Source organism: Theobroma cacao, chromosome 6 (genome assembly GCF_000208745.1).
Source record: "Theobroma cacao cultivar B97-61/B2 chromosome 6, Criollo_cocoa_genome_V2, whole genome shotgun sequence".
NCBI classification, from domain to species: Eukaryota; Viridiplantae; Streptophyta; class Magnoliopsida; order Malvales; family Malvaceae; genus Theobroma; species Theobroma cacao.
Genome location: NC_030855.1, coordinates 7,616,812 through 7,634,222, shown reverse-complemented (window position 1 = coordinate 7,634,222; position 17,411 = coordinate 7,616,812). Strand labels below are relative to the sequence as shown.

Sequence of the window (17,411 nt, the reverse complement as noted above, 5' to 3'; positions counted from 1 at the left end):
AATAATATCACATGAAGAGTTTATTCATAAAACAGAAATGATCACAAAGATTTTAGATAGTCCACGCAGGAGGGGCATTATACAATCTGTTAAAACACTTAGGTGGCATTTGGTATTATAATGTAACATAATTATATTGGTTTTGAATTGTAATCACATTACATCTCTTGACTGTAATCTGAATCTTATATTGTTATAAAATAAACACTATAATGTAATTTAATTGAACAATGTGATCTTACTTTTCTCGTACCAAATGTTACCTTAGAGTTTTGAAAGATCCAGCTCAAAATTATGTGGCTTTGAATGCGGCGCCTGGTGGCTGTGCAGAAGCCAACGTACATTTCTTGAAGCAGAACATGAGAGAGATGAAAGAGCAACATTGATCAGTGGTTTTCTGGGCTTGTCCTTGCTTGCGGGAGCCATTGTCACGCTAAGCCGAGACTTGATATAATCAATCCATACTCTACTTTGCTCCATTATTCGTTCTCAACCCCTGGAAACACCACTTGTATATTAGTCTTGTTGAGCTTTGTCTCCCTACTTCTATCAGTCCAATGTCAAGCTTTCTCAGATTCCAGAGAAGTGACAGAATTCACGCCGACGGCTACATCATTGTCGTTATTGATATCATTGAATTCTTGATTCTTGAAAACATCAAATTCAATAGCAAAAGCATGGTTGTTGAGATTTCCATCATCGCTTCGATTCAAGAAGCCAAGGTATTGAATGCCTGTACAACGTACAAAGATGAAGACTAGGCCATGCCCAGTCAGATTGTTTTTGTTCGGAGAGATGGAGAAAGTAAAAGGGGCTGTAAAAGGTAGAAGATCCGGGGCGTTGAAAGACCTTGTGGGTGTCTTGGCAGGGTAGACTGCTCTTCCTATGGAGAAAAATAACATCTGCTTCCAAGGTTGCAGAGCCATAGAGTGAGAGGTGTGAAGGATTAAAGCCATTGAAACTGCGATTGAAGATTGGAAGGAGCATATGGCCAGAATTAGTAAATACCAGTTCGGAAATGTACATAATCATTATATAAGCAAGGTTTGCGGATAAGCAAAGTTCCAACCTCCAAGCAGGTCCTGCTAGGGGCCTGCTCTAAACCAAAATTTTGAATTTTCAACTGAGTCAATAATTGATCTTTATACACTGAAACTTACATTTCGAGAAAACCTAATTTTAACCCTCAATGCAAAAAAATGCTTCTCCCATTTCATTTATGAATGGACAAGCAACCTCTAGCAAAGAAACCTATCCCAAAAAGGAAACAAAAAACCACATACTCTTGAAGAGAAATTTACAACATACAAGCATAGATAGTCAAGCTGCTGTTTGTCCACAGAGGATAAAGGCTTGAATAAGGCTCTGTGCAGTGCGCAATTGATCTGATGTTCCAGACACTACGACTACACCCTCGGCTGCCCCAGGCTTTGGGTCATGAATAACCAAATTTGCTCCAGAGATCTAAGACAAGGTAAACCAAGGTGAAAAGAAGCATTGCATGAGAATTAGACTATTGCAATCTACATAATTATCACTCACCTGCCTGATGTGGCCCAGGTTACCATTACTCTCCCCATAAACATGGCACAAGTATATTTGAGGAATCACGATCTCAACCTTTGTGCTAGTCAAAACGGGTGCTTGATTTCCACTGCCCAAAACACAATTGTGTAAGTGATAAGCCCATAAGTTACATGCCCAAGAAATGGACAAAATAAACTTCAAGAGTTGACATTTTTTAACCATCCATCTTCTAAATCTAGTTAAGGTTTTCTCCCAAAAATCCAAGACCAAAGAACTCTTTGCATTTTTTAAATACCATGATCCCAGAATAGTATTATGTGAATTTGAAAAATTATTTGATGCATAATGCACTATGCACAAGAACAACTATGGAAATGAAGGAAAATGGCACTTCTTCAATCTTGTCTCAATGTTGTTCTTCCAATCAAATCTTATAATAGGGTCAAGGTCAAACTATAGTTGTTTATGACAAGTCGAGAAATATGACATTGAAGAATTAGAAATTGAGAAGTAGGAGATATCAGCTGATGAATCAGTTACACATAATTAGTCACTTGTAGAACACAAACTTCAGCAACCAACTTCTGTTAAGTAAGAATGTTGAAGTTGTGTAAGTTGGGTCTGAAGATACAAAGCTCAATTCATGGACATCCCAGTAAATGAGGAGTTCGACGATGTGTTACATAACTTTCCATTGACTTAATTACTAATGTTTTTATGGATGATATGATAAAAATAAAAAAATAAAAAAAAATAGAAAGAAGAGCTGACAATGTTGCTGCTACAAAGGAAAAGTGTTGCTGAAAGAGTTGTTCGAAAACTTCACTAGAAGATTTTCCTGCTTCAACACTTATAATTCGAAGTTGACTTTTCTCCAATATAGACAACATGATACAGGAGAAGAGCATATCATAGAAAGACTAAACTATATAGATATTTATTTTCTTAGTTTTTACGTCTATGGTTTTAATTGTACTTTTAGTGTTTAGGTAATAGGGCATTTAACGTTATATTAGATATTTCATATTAGTGTGGGAGTTTAGGAAGTAGCCTAAGTAGCTATACTATCTCTGGTTTGTATCTTTTGATGATGGAGATATTGAGACGTTGAGTATTGGATGTATATGTATTATCCCTACTTCCTTTCCCCTTGTTTCTTTATGATTTTCTCTCCCTATTTCTTCTATTTCTCCCCTAGGTTCCTCTGTTGCTTCCCTGCTTCTCCTTGATTTTCTCTATATCAGCTGCTCCTCTCTTTCCATCCTTTGTTTTAAATCACATTTTTAGGACTATAAACCCCAAAATATCAAGTTGACAGAGTCATATGAGCAAAAATTAAAGTAATAATCCATGGAAGAAAGGTATCACCTTCCAGGAGGTCCATTTCTTGCAGCAAAGCCAGAACCAACATCAGAGATTCCCCTAGGGTTCCCAGAGGTAGCAGCCTGAAAAAAACTCCAACAAGGTTACACGGAAATGATGACGACAATTACATTATAGTAATGTAGATATTAAAGGAAAAAGGATAAAACAAATATGTCATGGCTATGAAAGTGACATCATCAAGTAGGTTTAGTCTCTAGAACCAATTCATAAAAGTTTTGACCAGAACAATACATTCAAAAGCCACACCACCAACCTGAGGAGTCCATGATCCTGGAGATGATGGCCTGTCAAACATGGGACCATGTCCAGGTCTCTCACCACCATAGGGATATGGGACTCTGTCTAAGTTAGATGGACCCACATGATCCATGCCATGTGAAAATGATGGTTGGTGATCAAGTGGTTGGGAAGGAACAACAGAACGGTCAATGCCGTGAAAAGATCCACCTGGAGAAGGATAGGGACCTGGAGAGGCAGGGTTATGTCTTGGCCTGAATGATGGAGGTGGCATTTCTGGAAAAGGAGGTAAGTAGGGAGGAGGATTAATGCCTGGAAAGGGAGGTTTCATTGGGAATATAGACTCCCGAAGCCTGCCCGTTATATGAAACAATGCATCCTGCACTGATTGCAAACTACCGATAACCTGCCAAAAAGCACCAAACTTTAAATATTCATTGAGAGCCTCCTAAAATATCTAAAAGAAAAGGCAGCTCTCCAAAAATTAGTAAAGACGAATCAACAATAGGAATGCATTGATAAAAATTGACACATCTAGATTCTAGAACTAAACTCAAAACAGACTTCATGACTCAATTCGATTTTTTTTAAGCAAAATGGTATGTAGCATCCAACAAAAAATCACAAAAGAAGGTTTTTATTCGTATCCATTTTTTGGGAGGAGGGGACATGGGGGTTGGGGGGGGAGCGAATGACAGGATATCTTGCAAACTTTTGAGTTCCAACCCATTTTCTTTTTGAAATGCTGACAGTAAAGATGATGAAACAGCTGGAAATTCACTTATAATAGTATCTGTTACAGAAAGGGTCCAGTGCATGGCTGAGAATTACTAAGAAAATATCTCTCACAACATTGTTGACTCAACAATAGTCAAAAGGAAGAAATATTAAAAAAGGAAAAGGAAGCATTTGCCAAAAAGGAAAAAGAACAATCAACGCAAACTCGTAAACTAGCATTGCAAGAACCATGTGATACTAGAGATTTATATAAAACATCAAACAGAGAACATAAAACTTAAGAAAGTACAGTGTGAAAGATAAGTGTAATAGTTTGGTGTAAAAGCAATAATGAAATTCATCTTCTTTGTACAAATGGGTTAAGTAGGGAACAGCAGAATAAAATTGTAAATCATTTAACAAATTTATGACAAGATACATCCGAAAGCTTTCAAAAGGTTAAACACAAATTCAGAACTTAGTTCCTTTCCTGCCAAAGAATGATAATATCCTAACTCCCCGAAAGTCACCCCATGGAGTTGTATCTTTCACCACAATCACTCAAATTATATTCTTTGGTCACAAGCTCATACAGTCATACCATAAGCATATATTAACACACTTAGGAGCTGACCCCCAGTTCGCATGTGGTCCCATTCCAGAGAAGAACCTTGCACTTAATCCATAAAGACTCTTAAACCAGTCAGTATGAAGCCAGTTGAGTTTCAAATGAGTTTGCATCATGATAAAAGTTATATTGCAAAGAAAAGAAATTGAAACCTGAGCAAGAGCATCAGCATACTAGTATATTCAGTAAACTAGATTCTTGTTGTCTTTGCAGTTCGTGGTAAAACAAGGTTCAACATGGATGCAGGAAGGTTAATTAATCCACTTGAAACGTTACACATCTTCCACAAAGAGCCTATGCAGCTCTAGCTCCTTATAAGTATGGAAGCACAATGTTCATGTATTTGTCATTGGCTTACATCCTTGCAAGGCCGCTGTCGACCAGGTTAAAAGCCACCTGGTCTCAAATAAAGAGTATGTGACATGGAAAGAGTCTTTTTCTTGCCAAAACATGAAGAAAATTTAAAAAAGCTACTAGTAAAGATCAGTCTCAATTTCTCAACAGTACCAGCAACTCAGTGAAGTTAAAAGCTTCGGTAGAGTAAACAAGCTGTCTGAGGAAAAAGTAAACATCATTAATGTTAATCAAATAACAGCTAGTAGAACAGAAAATTAATGTCTATGATTGTCAATTACCTGCACAACTTCATCATTCTGAGATCCAACACACTTCGTGAGTTGTTCTTTTGGAAATACCCTTATACTAGCACCAGTAGCTCTTCTCATTTCAGTCACAATGTGACCTCCTTTACCCAACAAACAACCAATCTGTTGGGAATGTACAAGAAGACGAGCAACAATTGCAGCACCAGGTTCAAATCCAATCTCGGCAATTCTAGAATGCACTCGAATAACAGCATCCTGTGCCGGAGAATATCTTTGCTCTGCATGCTGCAACAGACAAAGACATAGAGAACTTTGAGAAAACCGAAAACAAATACTTTCCATAAATCCATGTAAGATAAGCATAGGTTATTGCTCCATTCACACATCAACAAAGACTTCTCTTTTGACAAAGTTGCAAAGCACGTAATGTATTTTTCTTCAGGTGCTAGGGTCCAACAATAAAGATAGGCCATGATCCAAGAATAAATCCACTTAACACATTCAAGGCTTGATAAAAGTAGAAGTTAGTGTCATTCAATTGAAATCACATACCCTAGTCCCATATCCAGTACACATGATCCAGAACCAACCAATATGCCACAAGATCAAGGACTATCTCAAAAGTAGGTTCGACACAAATGGGTGACAACTAGAGGTCCAATAAAGCAAGTAATAAGAATACCCCATTATGATGAGAAGATATCAGCAGGAGAATAGGTCAAATTAAAAATTAGATGAACACCACACATATAAAGTTAGAGATCCTTGTAGAACTTCTTATTGTCTTGAAGAAAAGGCCATCATTCATCAGATTTATGATTTCAACATATGTGATACTATCTACAAATCAAGCAAAATGTTCAAGATTTTGTGTGCAAACATCCAAATGCAAAAAGTTTCCCAATTACCAATATACAAGAATATTGCAGCTCTCCAGACAATAATAAAGAAGAATTATTCAAAGACAGTTAAGTTTGCATGCCTCTCTTGCAGATATCACCACAATTCGCTCATCTGAATCATGAGAATTATCAGCAATCTTGATTGATGCACCAGTTTCACACTGCAGTGCCCGTATTACAGAGCCACCTTTCCCTATCAAACTACCAACCTTGTCAACTTGGCATAACAACTTAAATACAACTTCCTCTTCTAATCCTACTCTGTTATGGACTACAGCATTCTCATGCCCTGGATTAGAAGGATAACCCCTTGAATGATAATCCGCAGCATGAAGTCCAGATGTATAACCCCATGGAGGATATGGGTCCACCTGGGAATGCATTTCTTGAAGACAACTCGAAATAGAAAAGAGTGCTTTCTTTACAGCTAAGAAGTTTCCTGTTATCTGCAGAAAGGACCACAATATCAAATTCATTAAGAATATAAACAGAGAAAAAATACAAAAGATTGAGCATTATACAGATTATAAAATGTTGGTTAATGAATAACTATGAAATTTACATATACAAAAGATCTTCATATCCTTAATGAATGAGATTTCGATTAAATAGAAGTTGCTTTAACTCAATATTCGGTAGTTTCCTAGTTTTCATCTCAAGTCTTTGCAGGAATACGAATGTAACATTGCTAGAACTCTGTAATAAAAGAATTAGTAAGTCGCAGAAAAAAATCCTCTGTAATAAGTTTTGTAATTCACCCAGAGAGAAAGAGAGAGAGAGCAACTTTACATGACATTCCGCTATTATGCTTTTTTTGATATTGTATGAAGAAACGCTAACCTTAGGTGTGAAGCTTTTAGCTCTAAGTGTGATGCCTAAGGAAAACCTATATCTCTTGCTCTCTTTCTTATTCTTTTATCCAGCATCACTTCAAATTAAAAATCAATCCTGAGCCATTCCCTTTTATACCCTACAATTGTCATTCATCCAACCCCAACCAAGCGCACATCAGAGTAAACATCCAATTTTAACCCTGACCATTATTCACGGTTCATTGGTATTTTTCTCAATCCTGTATGAGTACCTACCTTTATTTCTACTTCCACTCTTAATCCAACAAGAAACCCTGATTCCTCCCAAAGTTTCCCATCCTTTTAACATCAATTAACCCACCTAATTAGGCTGCTGTTCCACACTTGGTATTAAATTTTGTCAGTTTGAACTTTGAAGTCACCCCCTCTAACTATCCTATGCCAACCTCAATATATCTAGATTTCAGGAAATGCAAGTGTTTGTCAATGCTATTATTGAAATCTTTCATACATTGTATTGAAAAAGAGACCAAGCTGGTGTATCCATGCATAAAGTACATGATGCTTGGCATATAGTAAACGTAAAAAATTCTTTACTTGGGCTTGCAAAACATCTTAGTTTTCTGGTTATTTTTCCTTTCCAAAAATCTTACAGCTAGACCCAAAAAGAGATTTATGCAGATTACAAATTTTGGGAATCATGAGGTCTAACAATCTTGCTCTTCATTGAATAACTTAATTGCCAATACAAAATCTCAGGAAAACCCTTTTATCAAACCAAACCTCAAAGGCAACTATCATCGGTCATAACTTACGCATGCAACTTGTTGTTATAAAGACAGTAGGCGTCTTAGACGACTGCCAGGTACTATTACAAAATAGAGAACACTTTAAAAGTTTTTTCTATTTTTATAAAAAAAAAAAGGCAAGGGAAAAAAATGGTACATTAGCTACCAGGTGTGTTTTCTCTTTTCTTTTTGAAGCTTAAGTTATAAGTTTCAATTTTATATAAACTCCTCTATACCAGTAAAATTCTTCTAAAATCATAAATTTGCAGCCGCCTCGAAATTGGATTGATTGTAGCTCTTTCATATCTATTCTTTAATAATTCTCTAAGAGCAGCTACTTATGCTACAGAAATCCTCTCCAATGCCCAACTTTTTTTAATATAATCACATTTAGTTTAAGTTCAATAGCCTCAGTTGGCATCGTGATTCGAGCTTTGTTTGATTGCAGTCATTGAATTAGGCCACAAAACAAGGTAAATTTGCAAGAAAAAAAAAATCCCAGTGAGTTTGCTCTCAATAGCAAATGAGAATAGGAACTTGCTTTTGCAATTAGGGTGACATTAATCTAAATTCTTATTTTGCACAGCAATTGCAATGCCAAAATCTAATAACTGAAGTAAAAATCCCTTTATGCATTTTTTGTCTGCATCATCATTACATAAATAACTAGTACTACATTATATTATAGGTCTAAATAATTATAACTAGATAAAATATATATATAAAAAAAAAGTGAAACTTAACAAATAGTATTTGCCAAGAAGAAGAGAGAAAAGATTATACCTGAAGCAACTCATCCCCTGGAGCAGCAAATGGTGGAACCTGATCCCTAGTCAACACCCTAATTTGAGTCCCATTTTCTTGCCCAATCTTCTCCAAAACCCTACCCCCTCTCCCCAATAAACACCCAGCCTGATTAAACCCCAGCAACATTCTACAACAAACCACCAAGTTTTCGCTTTCTTTTTCTTTTTCTTTATCTTTATCATCAGCGGCATCCCCTTTGACTATTCTCTCGAAAACCCTAACCGCCGCCTTCTGTAAGGGCGACCACGACGACGTCGTTTCCTCTTCCACAGCACCTCCTCCTCCACCCGAAGAAGAATTGCAGCCATCGTCGCTAGAATCCTGGTTTGGCTCTGCATTGGCGTTGGGGTTATCAGCGTTGCTGGTAATCAAAGTTCTGCTATCGGCGACGATTTGGATGATGCGTTCGTCGAAAGGGTCGTCGAGGATGCGGATTTTGGTGGAAGTTAGAGACTGGAGTTGGCGAATTACGGAGCCGCCTTTGCCAATGAGGGCGCCGGTTTTTGCGGAAGGGCAGAGCAGTCGTATTTGTATGGTTTCTGGTGGTGGCCGTTTCTCCATCGAAGATACCAGAGAGACAGAAACACTACTCGGAGTCCAGTCCACAGCAACTGATAAAAACCGCTTAGTGGCATTTGTTAAGTTTAATATTAGTGCTTTTTTATTTTTTTTTTTCTTGGATGTGCTTCAAATTTTTTTATTATAATTTTATGAAATTTTGAAATCAAACAAGTTGGATCTGGGAATAAGTTGATCAATTTCTCAATTAAATCGATTTGATTGAGTAGACAAAATTTGATTTTGGAAAATCTAAATGAGAGGGGACTTGACTTGAAGGCAAAGCCTAAGGAATGGGGGTTCTAGCAAATGGGCTTTTCGAAATCTTGTCTCAAGGAGTGTGTTAGATGAACCGATGAGCAATAGGTCGGAAATGGTAACCTAAGTGCATCAAATCAATCTATTGTTTTAGTAACAATAATTAAAGTGGTTATTCTATTAATTTAAACATATATCCAAAATGCTAAGTGCTTGTTACTAGGAAATTAAGAAAATAAAAACTTATTAAAAGAAAAAGAAGACATAATTTGAAAATTTCTTGTAAATATAATATAATCAGTTCAACTCAATTCTTGGTAATACTTGGCACAGTCTCTAATATTACTTGGCTCAATCTTTAATATTTTCTCTGTAGGTAATTGTAGTTATGGTTATGAAGTATAATTTGGAAGAACAATTATAAGAAAAAGTATTTAAAGAAAATAAAAAAATCTTATTCAATTGTGTATTTACAAAAAAAAAATGAAAAACACTCTCAACTCTCAACTCTCCCCACTTCCGCATCCTCATGGAATGGCTGCCGACAAGCTATCGTACCCCTCTAGCACCTTTTCGTCGGTCGTCGCACCCCCCATTGCAAATCGGGACGACCCACAGTCATATACCCTAGCCTTCAATCAAACATGGCTTCCCGCAAGCCATTCTTGAAGGAAACCAGCAACCGCCATCCCCTTGGGCTCTCAAGAAGTCTTTCCTGTCAGTAATGACAGAAGAAAAACCTTCTGTGATTCCCCCTACACGTGATCCGATCACCTAGAAGGATAGGCCAACCGCGACTTTCTACGAAGATAAGATCCAGATCTTGGCTCGTCCCTTCTCTAACTCCATCATTGGCAAGTTTAACCATATGCCTAAACTACAAGAAATATGACAGGAGTTCAAAGGAATAGGGTTGTCAGGTGCTTACGAGATTCGTTGGTTGGATTACAAACATGTATTAATTCATTTATCCAATGAACAAGATTCTAACCGTATATGGGTGAAGCAACAATGGTTTATTTCAAACCAAAAAATCGAGTGTTTAAATGGTCCCCAGATTTTGAAGTAGAGAAGGAATCGACAATGGTTCCAATTTGGATTTCGTTCCCCAATCTAAAGGCACACTTGTATGAAAAGTAGACATTGATGTTGATAGCAAAAACGGTTGGAAAACCTTTGTATGTTGATGAGGCAACGGTAAACAGAACCCGTCCAAGTGTTGCTCAAGTTTGTGTGGAATATGACTGTAGACAGCCGCCAGTGGAGGAAGTTTGGATTGTTATCCAAAATAAGGATACGGGAGCAGTCACAAGTGAATACTCTCAAAAAGTGGAGTTTTCAAGGATGTTAGATTACTATAACCATTGCTGCCATGTTGGCCACAACGTTTCAGATTGTTTGATTTTGGCTAGCCGGTCGAACAAGCATAAACCGGGTGACAAGAAAGCCTTTGATCTGCCTTAAGGTCTTGACAATATCGCTGCGTCATGGGATCGAAAAAATACTGAGGAGAGGCCTACAATGACTAGAGGAGAGGCCGTGGTTGTTGTCGAAAAAAGAAAAAAAAAATGAATCGAGAGGTATTGACGAAATAGAATCTACGATGGCAAGCGGTAGGGAATCTAGATCGATCAGCTGCGAAGGGTTCTAGTGGTGTAGAAAGGGTTGTAGAGGATGAGGGGACAAATCAGTGCAAGAACTTAAATAAATTTGCAGTTTTGGGCTCGATGGAGGAGGATGGAAATTGAGAGAAAAATCGAATTGAAAAACAAGGGCAAATAGAGTACATGAACAGTACTCCTGCAGGGAAAAATTTTTCATCGAGTGTGCCCGTTGTCGCGGAAGAAAAGCGAGAAATCGATGCAGTCAAGATCTGCAGGATATAAGAAGGCCGAAGGTTGTGTAGCGGTGATCCTAAAACTAAACAACAACAGCAGTTTATGGTTTAGAAGAAAGAAGAAATGCAAGCCACAAAGAGGGTAGCCACAACAAGTGATGCCCAAATGTCAGTAACCATGCATGGGGATTTTTGGAAACACAAACTGAAGAAGAAAGCTAAACCTGTTTTAGTTAGCTTGGTCCCTGTGATGAATGTTGATAATGATGAGGGATTTTCGATGCAACTATTGACCACAGCAAATGAATCTATAGAAGGGAACCGGGAATTAAAACCGAGCGGTATTCAATTTTAGGCAAATGAAAAGAGTCAAATGAATGATAAAAGTGTGAGTGGGTCAAAGATAAGGCTTTTGAAGAAGCCACATGAACCTACAGAAGTAAGTGAGGGAGTGGAAAAGGATAGACATCAATTGCTGGATAAAGAAACAGTGGATGCCTAGGAAAGCAGTGATGAATGTTCGAATATCCCATGATCTGAGCTAGGTAATTGTGCTTTTAATATGGAAAATGATTCTGTGCCTTCAAATGCAGATACATGCAGCAACCCAGTACAGGAAAAGAGGCTAGTCGACCACATGCAATCCCCCATGCAATCCCATGCAGAGTCTATGAACCACGATTTGGGTGTTCACCCGTATGTCTCCAAAAAGAGGAAATCGGATAGCTCTATTTATTCCCTAGAAAATTGGAATTCCTTGAATGCATCAGAAGCCTTGCAGGTAAAAGATGGAATAGAAAAAGAAGATTCTGTCTCAATGTATCCTTCATTTGAAACTTATCCGTGATTAGCTACTTAATATTGAATGTGAGAGGTGTCGCAAGGGTTGCGATTCAAAGACGTTTGAAAAAGTTAAAAATGATGCACAATATAAAACTAATGGTAGTCCTGGAACCTATGGTTAATATCAGTAAGGTAGAGTATGTTAGCTTTTTTGTTCTGTGGAAGTCAGTTGTGAAGTCTTGGTGGATCATATTAAATGCTTGCATGTGAAATTATCATTTCCTTAGCTGCCTCACCTTGTATTTACTTCCTTTGTTTATGCTAAGTGCACTAGGCAAGAAAGATTGGAGGTGTGGAATTGCCTGCTGTTGTTGTCTTTGGATATGCAGGGACCATGGATGGTGGGTGGTGATTTTAACTTCATTGTGAGCAGTGCAGAACGGTTGCTTAGTGCCCTTCCTCATGATGGCTCAATGGAGGATTTTGCTACAACGTTACTCAATTGTGGGCTGTTGGATGTAGGTTTTGAAGGAAATAATTATACCTGGACTAATAATCACATGTTCCAAAGGTTGGATAGGGTGGTATACAACCAAGAATGGGCAGAATGTTTCTCATACACTAGGGTTCAACATTTGAATAGTGATGGGTCGGACCACTGCCTTCTTTTGATTTCCTATTCCAACACAACTCATAGGGGCCCTTCGACTTTCCGCTTCCTTCACCTATGGACCAAACATCATGATTTTCTTCCCTTTGTAGAATGGAGTTGGAAAACTCCAATGCAAGCCACAAGAATGCTAGCTTTCTAACACAAATAATAGAAGCTAAAAAGGGATCTGAAATGGTGGAATAAACAGATATTTAGTGACATATTTAGGAACCTTAAGCTGGCAGGAGTAGAGGCAGAAGAGAAAAAGATGAACTTTCAACAAGATCCTTCATCAATTAACAGAAATCTCATGCACAATGCTTATGCCAAACTCAACCACCAATTAAGTATTGAAGAGCTTTTCTAGCAGCAAAAATTCGGTGTGAAATGGTTAGTGGATGGAGAACGTAACACCAAATTTTTTCATATGAAGATGCAGAAAAAGAGAGTGAGAAGTCATATTTTTCGGATTCAAGACCAGAAGGGGAACATATTTGAAGACCCCCATTTAATCCAAAATTCTCCCATTGATTTTTTCCAAAATTTGTTGAAGGCAGAACGCTGTGACTTGTCCAGGTTTGATTCCTCTATTATTCTTCGGATTATCTCTATTGCTGATAATGATTTTTTATGTGCAGCTCCATCACTTCAGGAATTTAAGAAAATGATTTTTAATATTAATAAAGAAAGTTTTACCGGCTCATATGGTTTCTCATCATTTTCTTATCAACATTGTTGGGAGATAATCAAGCAAGACCTTCTAGAAGCAGTGTTGGATTTTTCAAAGGGACCCTATTTTTGAGTGGTATTACTTCCACAACATTAGTTCTATTGCCTAAAAAGCCGAATGCGTGCCAATGGAGTGATTTTCGTCCCATTAGTTTATGTACTATCTTAAATAAGATAGTAACTAAACTTTTAGCAAACCGATTGTCCAAACTTCTCCCATCAATAATTTCAGAGAACCAAAGTGGTTTCGTTAATGGCCGGCTTATTTGTGACAATATTCTACTAGCATAGGAACTCATTGGCAAACTTGATGCTAATTCAAGAGGAGGTAATGTGGTATTAAAACTTGATATGGCCAAAGCTTATGATCGTCTGAATTAGGATTTTATTTATTTAATACTGGAGCATTTCAGTTTTAATAAACAGTAGATCAATATGATCAAAGCATGCATTTCTAACTATTGGTTCTCCTTACTTATCAATGGTTCTTTAGTGGGATATTTCAAATCTTAGAGGGAACTACGACAAAGAGACTTTATCTCTCCTCTTTTATTTATATTGGCTGTAGAATATTTGTCAAGAGGACTTAATCATTTATTCAGTCGCTATAGTTTTTTGCATTATTTATCTGGTTGCCTAATGCCTATTAGTCACCTAGCCTTTACGGATGATATAGTTATTTTCATTAATGGATGTCGTTCAGCCTTGTAGAAGATTTTGAGTTTTTTACAAGAATATGAACAGGTGTCTGGACAGCAAGTTAATCACTAGAAAAGTTGCTTTATCATAGCTAATGGATGCGCACTTTCGAGAAGATAAATCATATCACATACCACTGGAGTTCATCATAAAACACTCATTGTCACCTATCTTGGAGCTTCTCTATACAAAGGTCCTAAAAAGGTATTTCTTTTTTACTCTTTAATCATTAAGATTTGAGATCGTGTTTCAGGTTGGGAAAATAAGAGCTTATCACCTAAGGGCTGAATCACGTTATTGAGAAGTGTTTTATCCTCACTTCCAATGTACTTGCTGCAAGTTCTCAAACCCCCAGCAACAATAATTGAGAAAATAGAACGGCTTTTCAATAGCTTCCTTTAGATTGATTCAAATGAAACTAAGAGGATGTATTGGGCGACTTGGAGTAAAATCACTTTCCCATGTTCGGAAGGGGGATTTGATATCAAGAGTTTGAAAGATGTTTTTGCAGCATTTACGTTGAAATTATGGTGGAGATTCCAAACTTGCAATAGCCTATGGACATAGTTTCTTAGAACAAAATACTACCTTGGTTGAATACCCCATTATGTGCAACCGAAACTACATGACTCTCAAGTGTGGAAACGGATGGTAGGTGGGCGGAATGTGGCAATCTAGAACACTCGATGAAGGATAGGAAAAAGGGTGCTATTTTTCTAGCACGATTGTTGGATGGGAGACCAAACCTTTGGTAACTTCGTTCCCTTCATTTCATGATAATATGTCTCTTGTTCATAAATTTTATAATGGTGATACCTGGGATATGGATAAATTGAAATTATATTTGCCTATGAGCTTAGTTGATGAGATTAGATTCCTTTCTATAGATCACAAGAGGATGTAGCTTATTAGGCACTAACTTCCAATAGGGAGTTCTCCACATAGAGTGCTTGGGAGGAAGTCGAGCAAAGGCAATCCTTAAATCCTTTAGGATCCTTTATTTGGCATAGAAGCATTCCATTATCTATTTCCTTTTTCTTATGGAGAGTATTAAATAATTGGATTCCAGTTGAATTTCGAATGAAAGAAAAAGGTATTTATCTAGCCTGTAAATGTGTATGCTACAACTCTGAAGAGTCCTTAATACATGTCCTCTGGGTTAATCTGGTAGCAAAACAAGTTTGGAATTTCTTTGTAAAATTCTTTCAAATCTATGTTTCAAATCCTCATCATGTTTCTCAAATTATATGGGCATGGTATTATTCTGGTGATTATACTAAAAAGAGGCATATCTGCATTTTACTTTTAATATTTATATGCTAGTTTCTATGGTTGGAAAAAAATGATGAAAAGCATAGGCACCTGGGTATGTATCCGAACAGAGTAGTATGGTGAATTATGAAACTATTAAGACATTTACATGCAAGCTCTTTTTTGAAACAATGGCAGTGGAAAGGTGATACAGACATAGCAGCTATGTGGGGTTTCAAGTTCCCCCCTAAACATTGTGCGCCCCTACAAATTATTCATTAGATAAAGCCATTTATAGGTGAATACAAGTTGAATGCAGATGGCAACTCCTAGAATGGTCAGAACGCAGCAAGTGGAGGGTTACTCCGTGATCATATAGGTAAGCTCGTTTTTGGCTTCTTAGAAAATATTGGTCCTTGTAATTCTTTACAGGCGAAACTACGGGCTTTACTTCGAGGTATACTTTTGTGCCAAAAATGAAATATTGATAATCTGTGGATAGAAATGGATGCGCTAGTGGTGATTTAGATGATTCAGCAATCTCAAAAAGGGTCTCACGATATATGGTATTTGTTGGAGTCTATCAGGAAAGGCCTTCGTAGTATCTCTTTTAGAATTTCGCACATCTATCGAAAAGGTAACCATGCAGCAAATTTCCTGTCAAACAAAGGATACACACATCAAGATCTTTGTGTATTTGCTGAAGCACAAGACGAACTATATGGTATGCTTAAGTTAGATAGATTTAATTTGCCTTATGTTCGAGTTAAATAATTGTAAAGGACTAGTACTCCTTATTTATATTTCTTGTTCTTATAAAGTCCATTTTATTTTCTTATTTTATTGTAATAGTGGGGGATCTCTACTTTACTGTGGCATCAAAAGTTATGCACGTAAAGTGGAATTCTCTGTTCTAAGTTTTTTCTCGATTTTGCCACATGCTCATATAATTCTAGAGGTACGATTTAGGTCTCCCTCTTTTTGTACCTTTATTTTATTTAATTAATAAAATTTAACAGGGTAGTTGGGTCCTGTAAGAATTTCCACCCTTAAAAAAAATTATGTATTTACAAATAAAGTGGAAGGCTTATTTATTGACTAATAACCCTTTAAATCCTAATTTTAATCCAATTCAATCTATATCCAAATCTAAATATACATAATCAAATTTAAGAGTTCAAATTAGATTATACTTCTTATGCCTAGCGTGTTGCACTATTTGACTTGATTTGAACTTTTTAAATCATAACACAATAGTCATTCACACATATATATATTCATAACATTCCCCTTCAATGTCCATTGTATTAAGAATATTAAAACCTTACTACAAAAGAGCTTCATGGAAAAAAAATTCAAGTGAAGAAAAAACAGTACATAATTTTTTTCAATAATATGCTTTTGAAATATTGCTTCATTAGAAATCTTACCAAACAAAACCTTGATGAAGGAAAATAGTCCAATGCATAATTTACTCTCCTAATGACTGTATTATTTAAGATCTTTAAAACGAAGCATTTCAATTTTTTCTACCAACTTTTCAAATGTTGCAATAAAAAGGACTTTAGTGCATAAATCTACTAGAATGTCACTTGAACGAATTTGTTGAACACTAATATCACCCTTTTCTTGAAAATCATGAGTGAAGAAAAATTTTGAAGAAATATGTTTTGTTTGATCGCCTTTAATATATACTTCCTTTAAGGTATTATCTTTATATAATTTTGTTGAAATTTCTTTCTTGATTAACAAGCCACATGTTTTTTCAAATATGTTGAGTTATAAATCTTAAAACACATATTAACGACTTGCCTTAAAAATTGCTAAAATTTATACAAGGTTAGAAGAAGTAGCAACTCTAGTTTGTTTTACAAAATACTATAAAATAGTCGTACTTCCATATATAAATAAGTAACTTGTTTAGGATTAAACTTTGTGTGGATCAAACAAATATTCTGCATTTGCATAATAAATTAAATTTAATTTTTGATACATTTGAGTAATATAAGCTCATGTCTATTGTTCCTTAGAGATATCGAAATATATGTTTAATTCCATTCCAATGTCTTTTAATTGGAAAAGAACTATATCTTACTAATAAATTTGTAGCAAATAATATATCATGTTGTATATTGCTAGCAAGATACATTAGTGCTACAATTATATTAAAATATGATATTTCAAGACCAAAAAAGTCTTCATCATCCTCACAAGATCGAAAATGGTCTTTTTTCA

At 36.4% G+C, this 17,411-nt stretch overlaps 2 protein-coding genes across 2 annotated transcripts; both read right to left on the bottom strand.

Moving 5' to 3' along the window:
* Nucleotides 561-956, bottom strand: LOC108662427 (lectin-like protein At1g53070). The gene has a single exon (XM_018122785.1). It carries the CDS (start codon nt 954-956, stop codon nt 561-563), a length of 396 nt encoding a protein of 131 aa, XP_017978274.1.
* Nucleotides 1,012-9,100, bottom strand: LOC18595626 (KH domain-containing protein HEN4). Its single transcript, XM_007023669.2, has 7 exons — nt 8,386-9,100; nt 6,083-6,448; nt 5,131-5,385; nt 3,167-3,556; nt 2,896-2,972; nt 1,543-1,654; nt 1,012-1,464 (listed from the first exon to the last, which is right to left on the bottom strand). Exons 1-7 carry the CDS (start codon nt 8,968-8,970, stop codon nt 1,321-1,323), a joined length of 1,929 nt encoding a protein of 642 aa, XP_007023731.2. The 5' UTR covers nt 8,971-9,100; the 3' UTR covers nt 1,012-1,320.

Excerpts from the sequence above, each read along its gene's own strand:
- LOC108662427 (XM_018122785.1), bottom strand. The coding sequence starts at position 956 with ATGGCTTTAATCCTTCACACCTCTCACTCTATGGCTCTGCAACCTTGG.
- LOC18595626 (XM_007023669.2), bottom strand. The coding sequence starts at position 8,970 with ATGGAGAAACGGCCACCACCAGAAACCATACAAATACGACTGCTCTGC. Across the intron at positions 3,557-5,130 it reads AGAATGATGAAGTTGTGCAG|GTTATCGGTAGTTTGCAATC; the intron begins GTAATTGACAAT and ends GCTTTTTGGCAG. Across the intron at positions 1,655-2,895 it reads AGAAATGGACCTCCTGGAAG|TGGAAATCAAGCACCCGTTT; the intron begins GTGATACCTTTC and ends TGTTTTGGGCAG.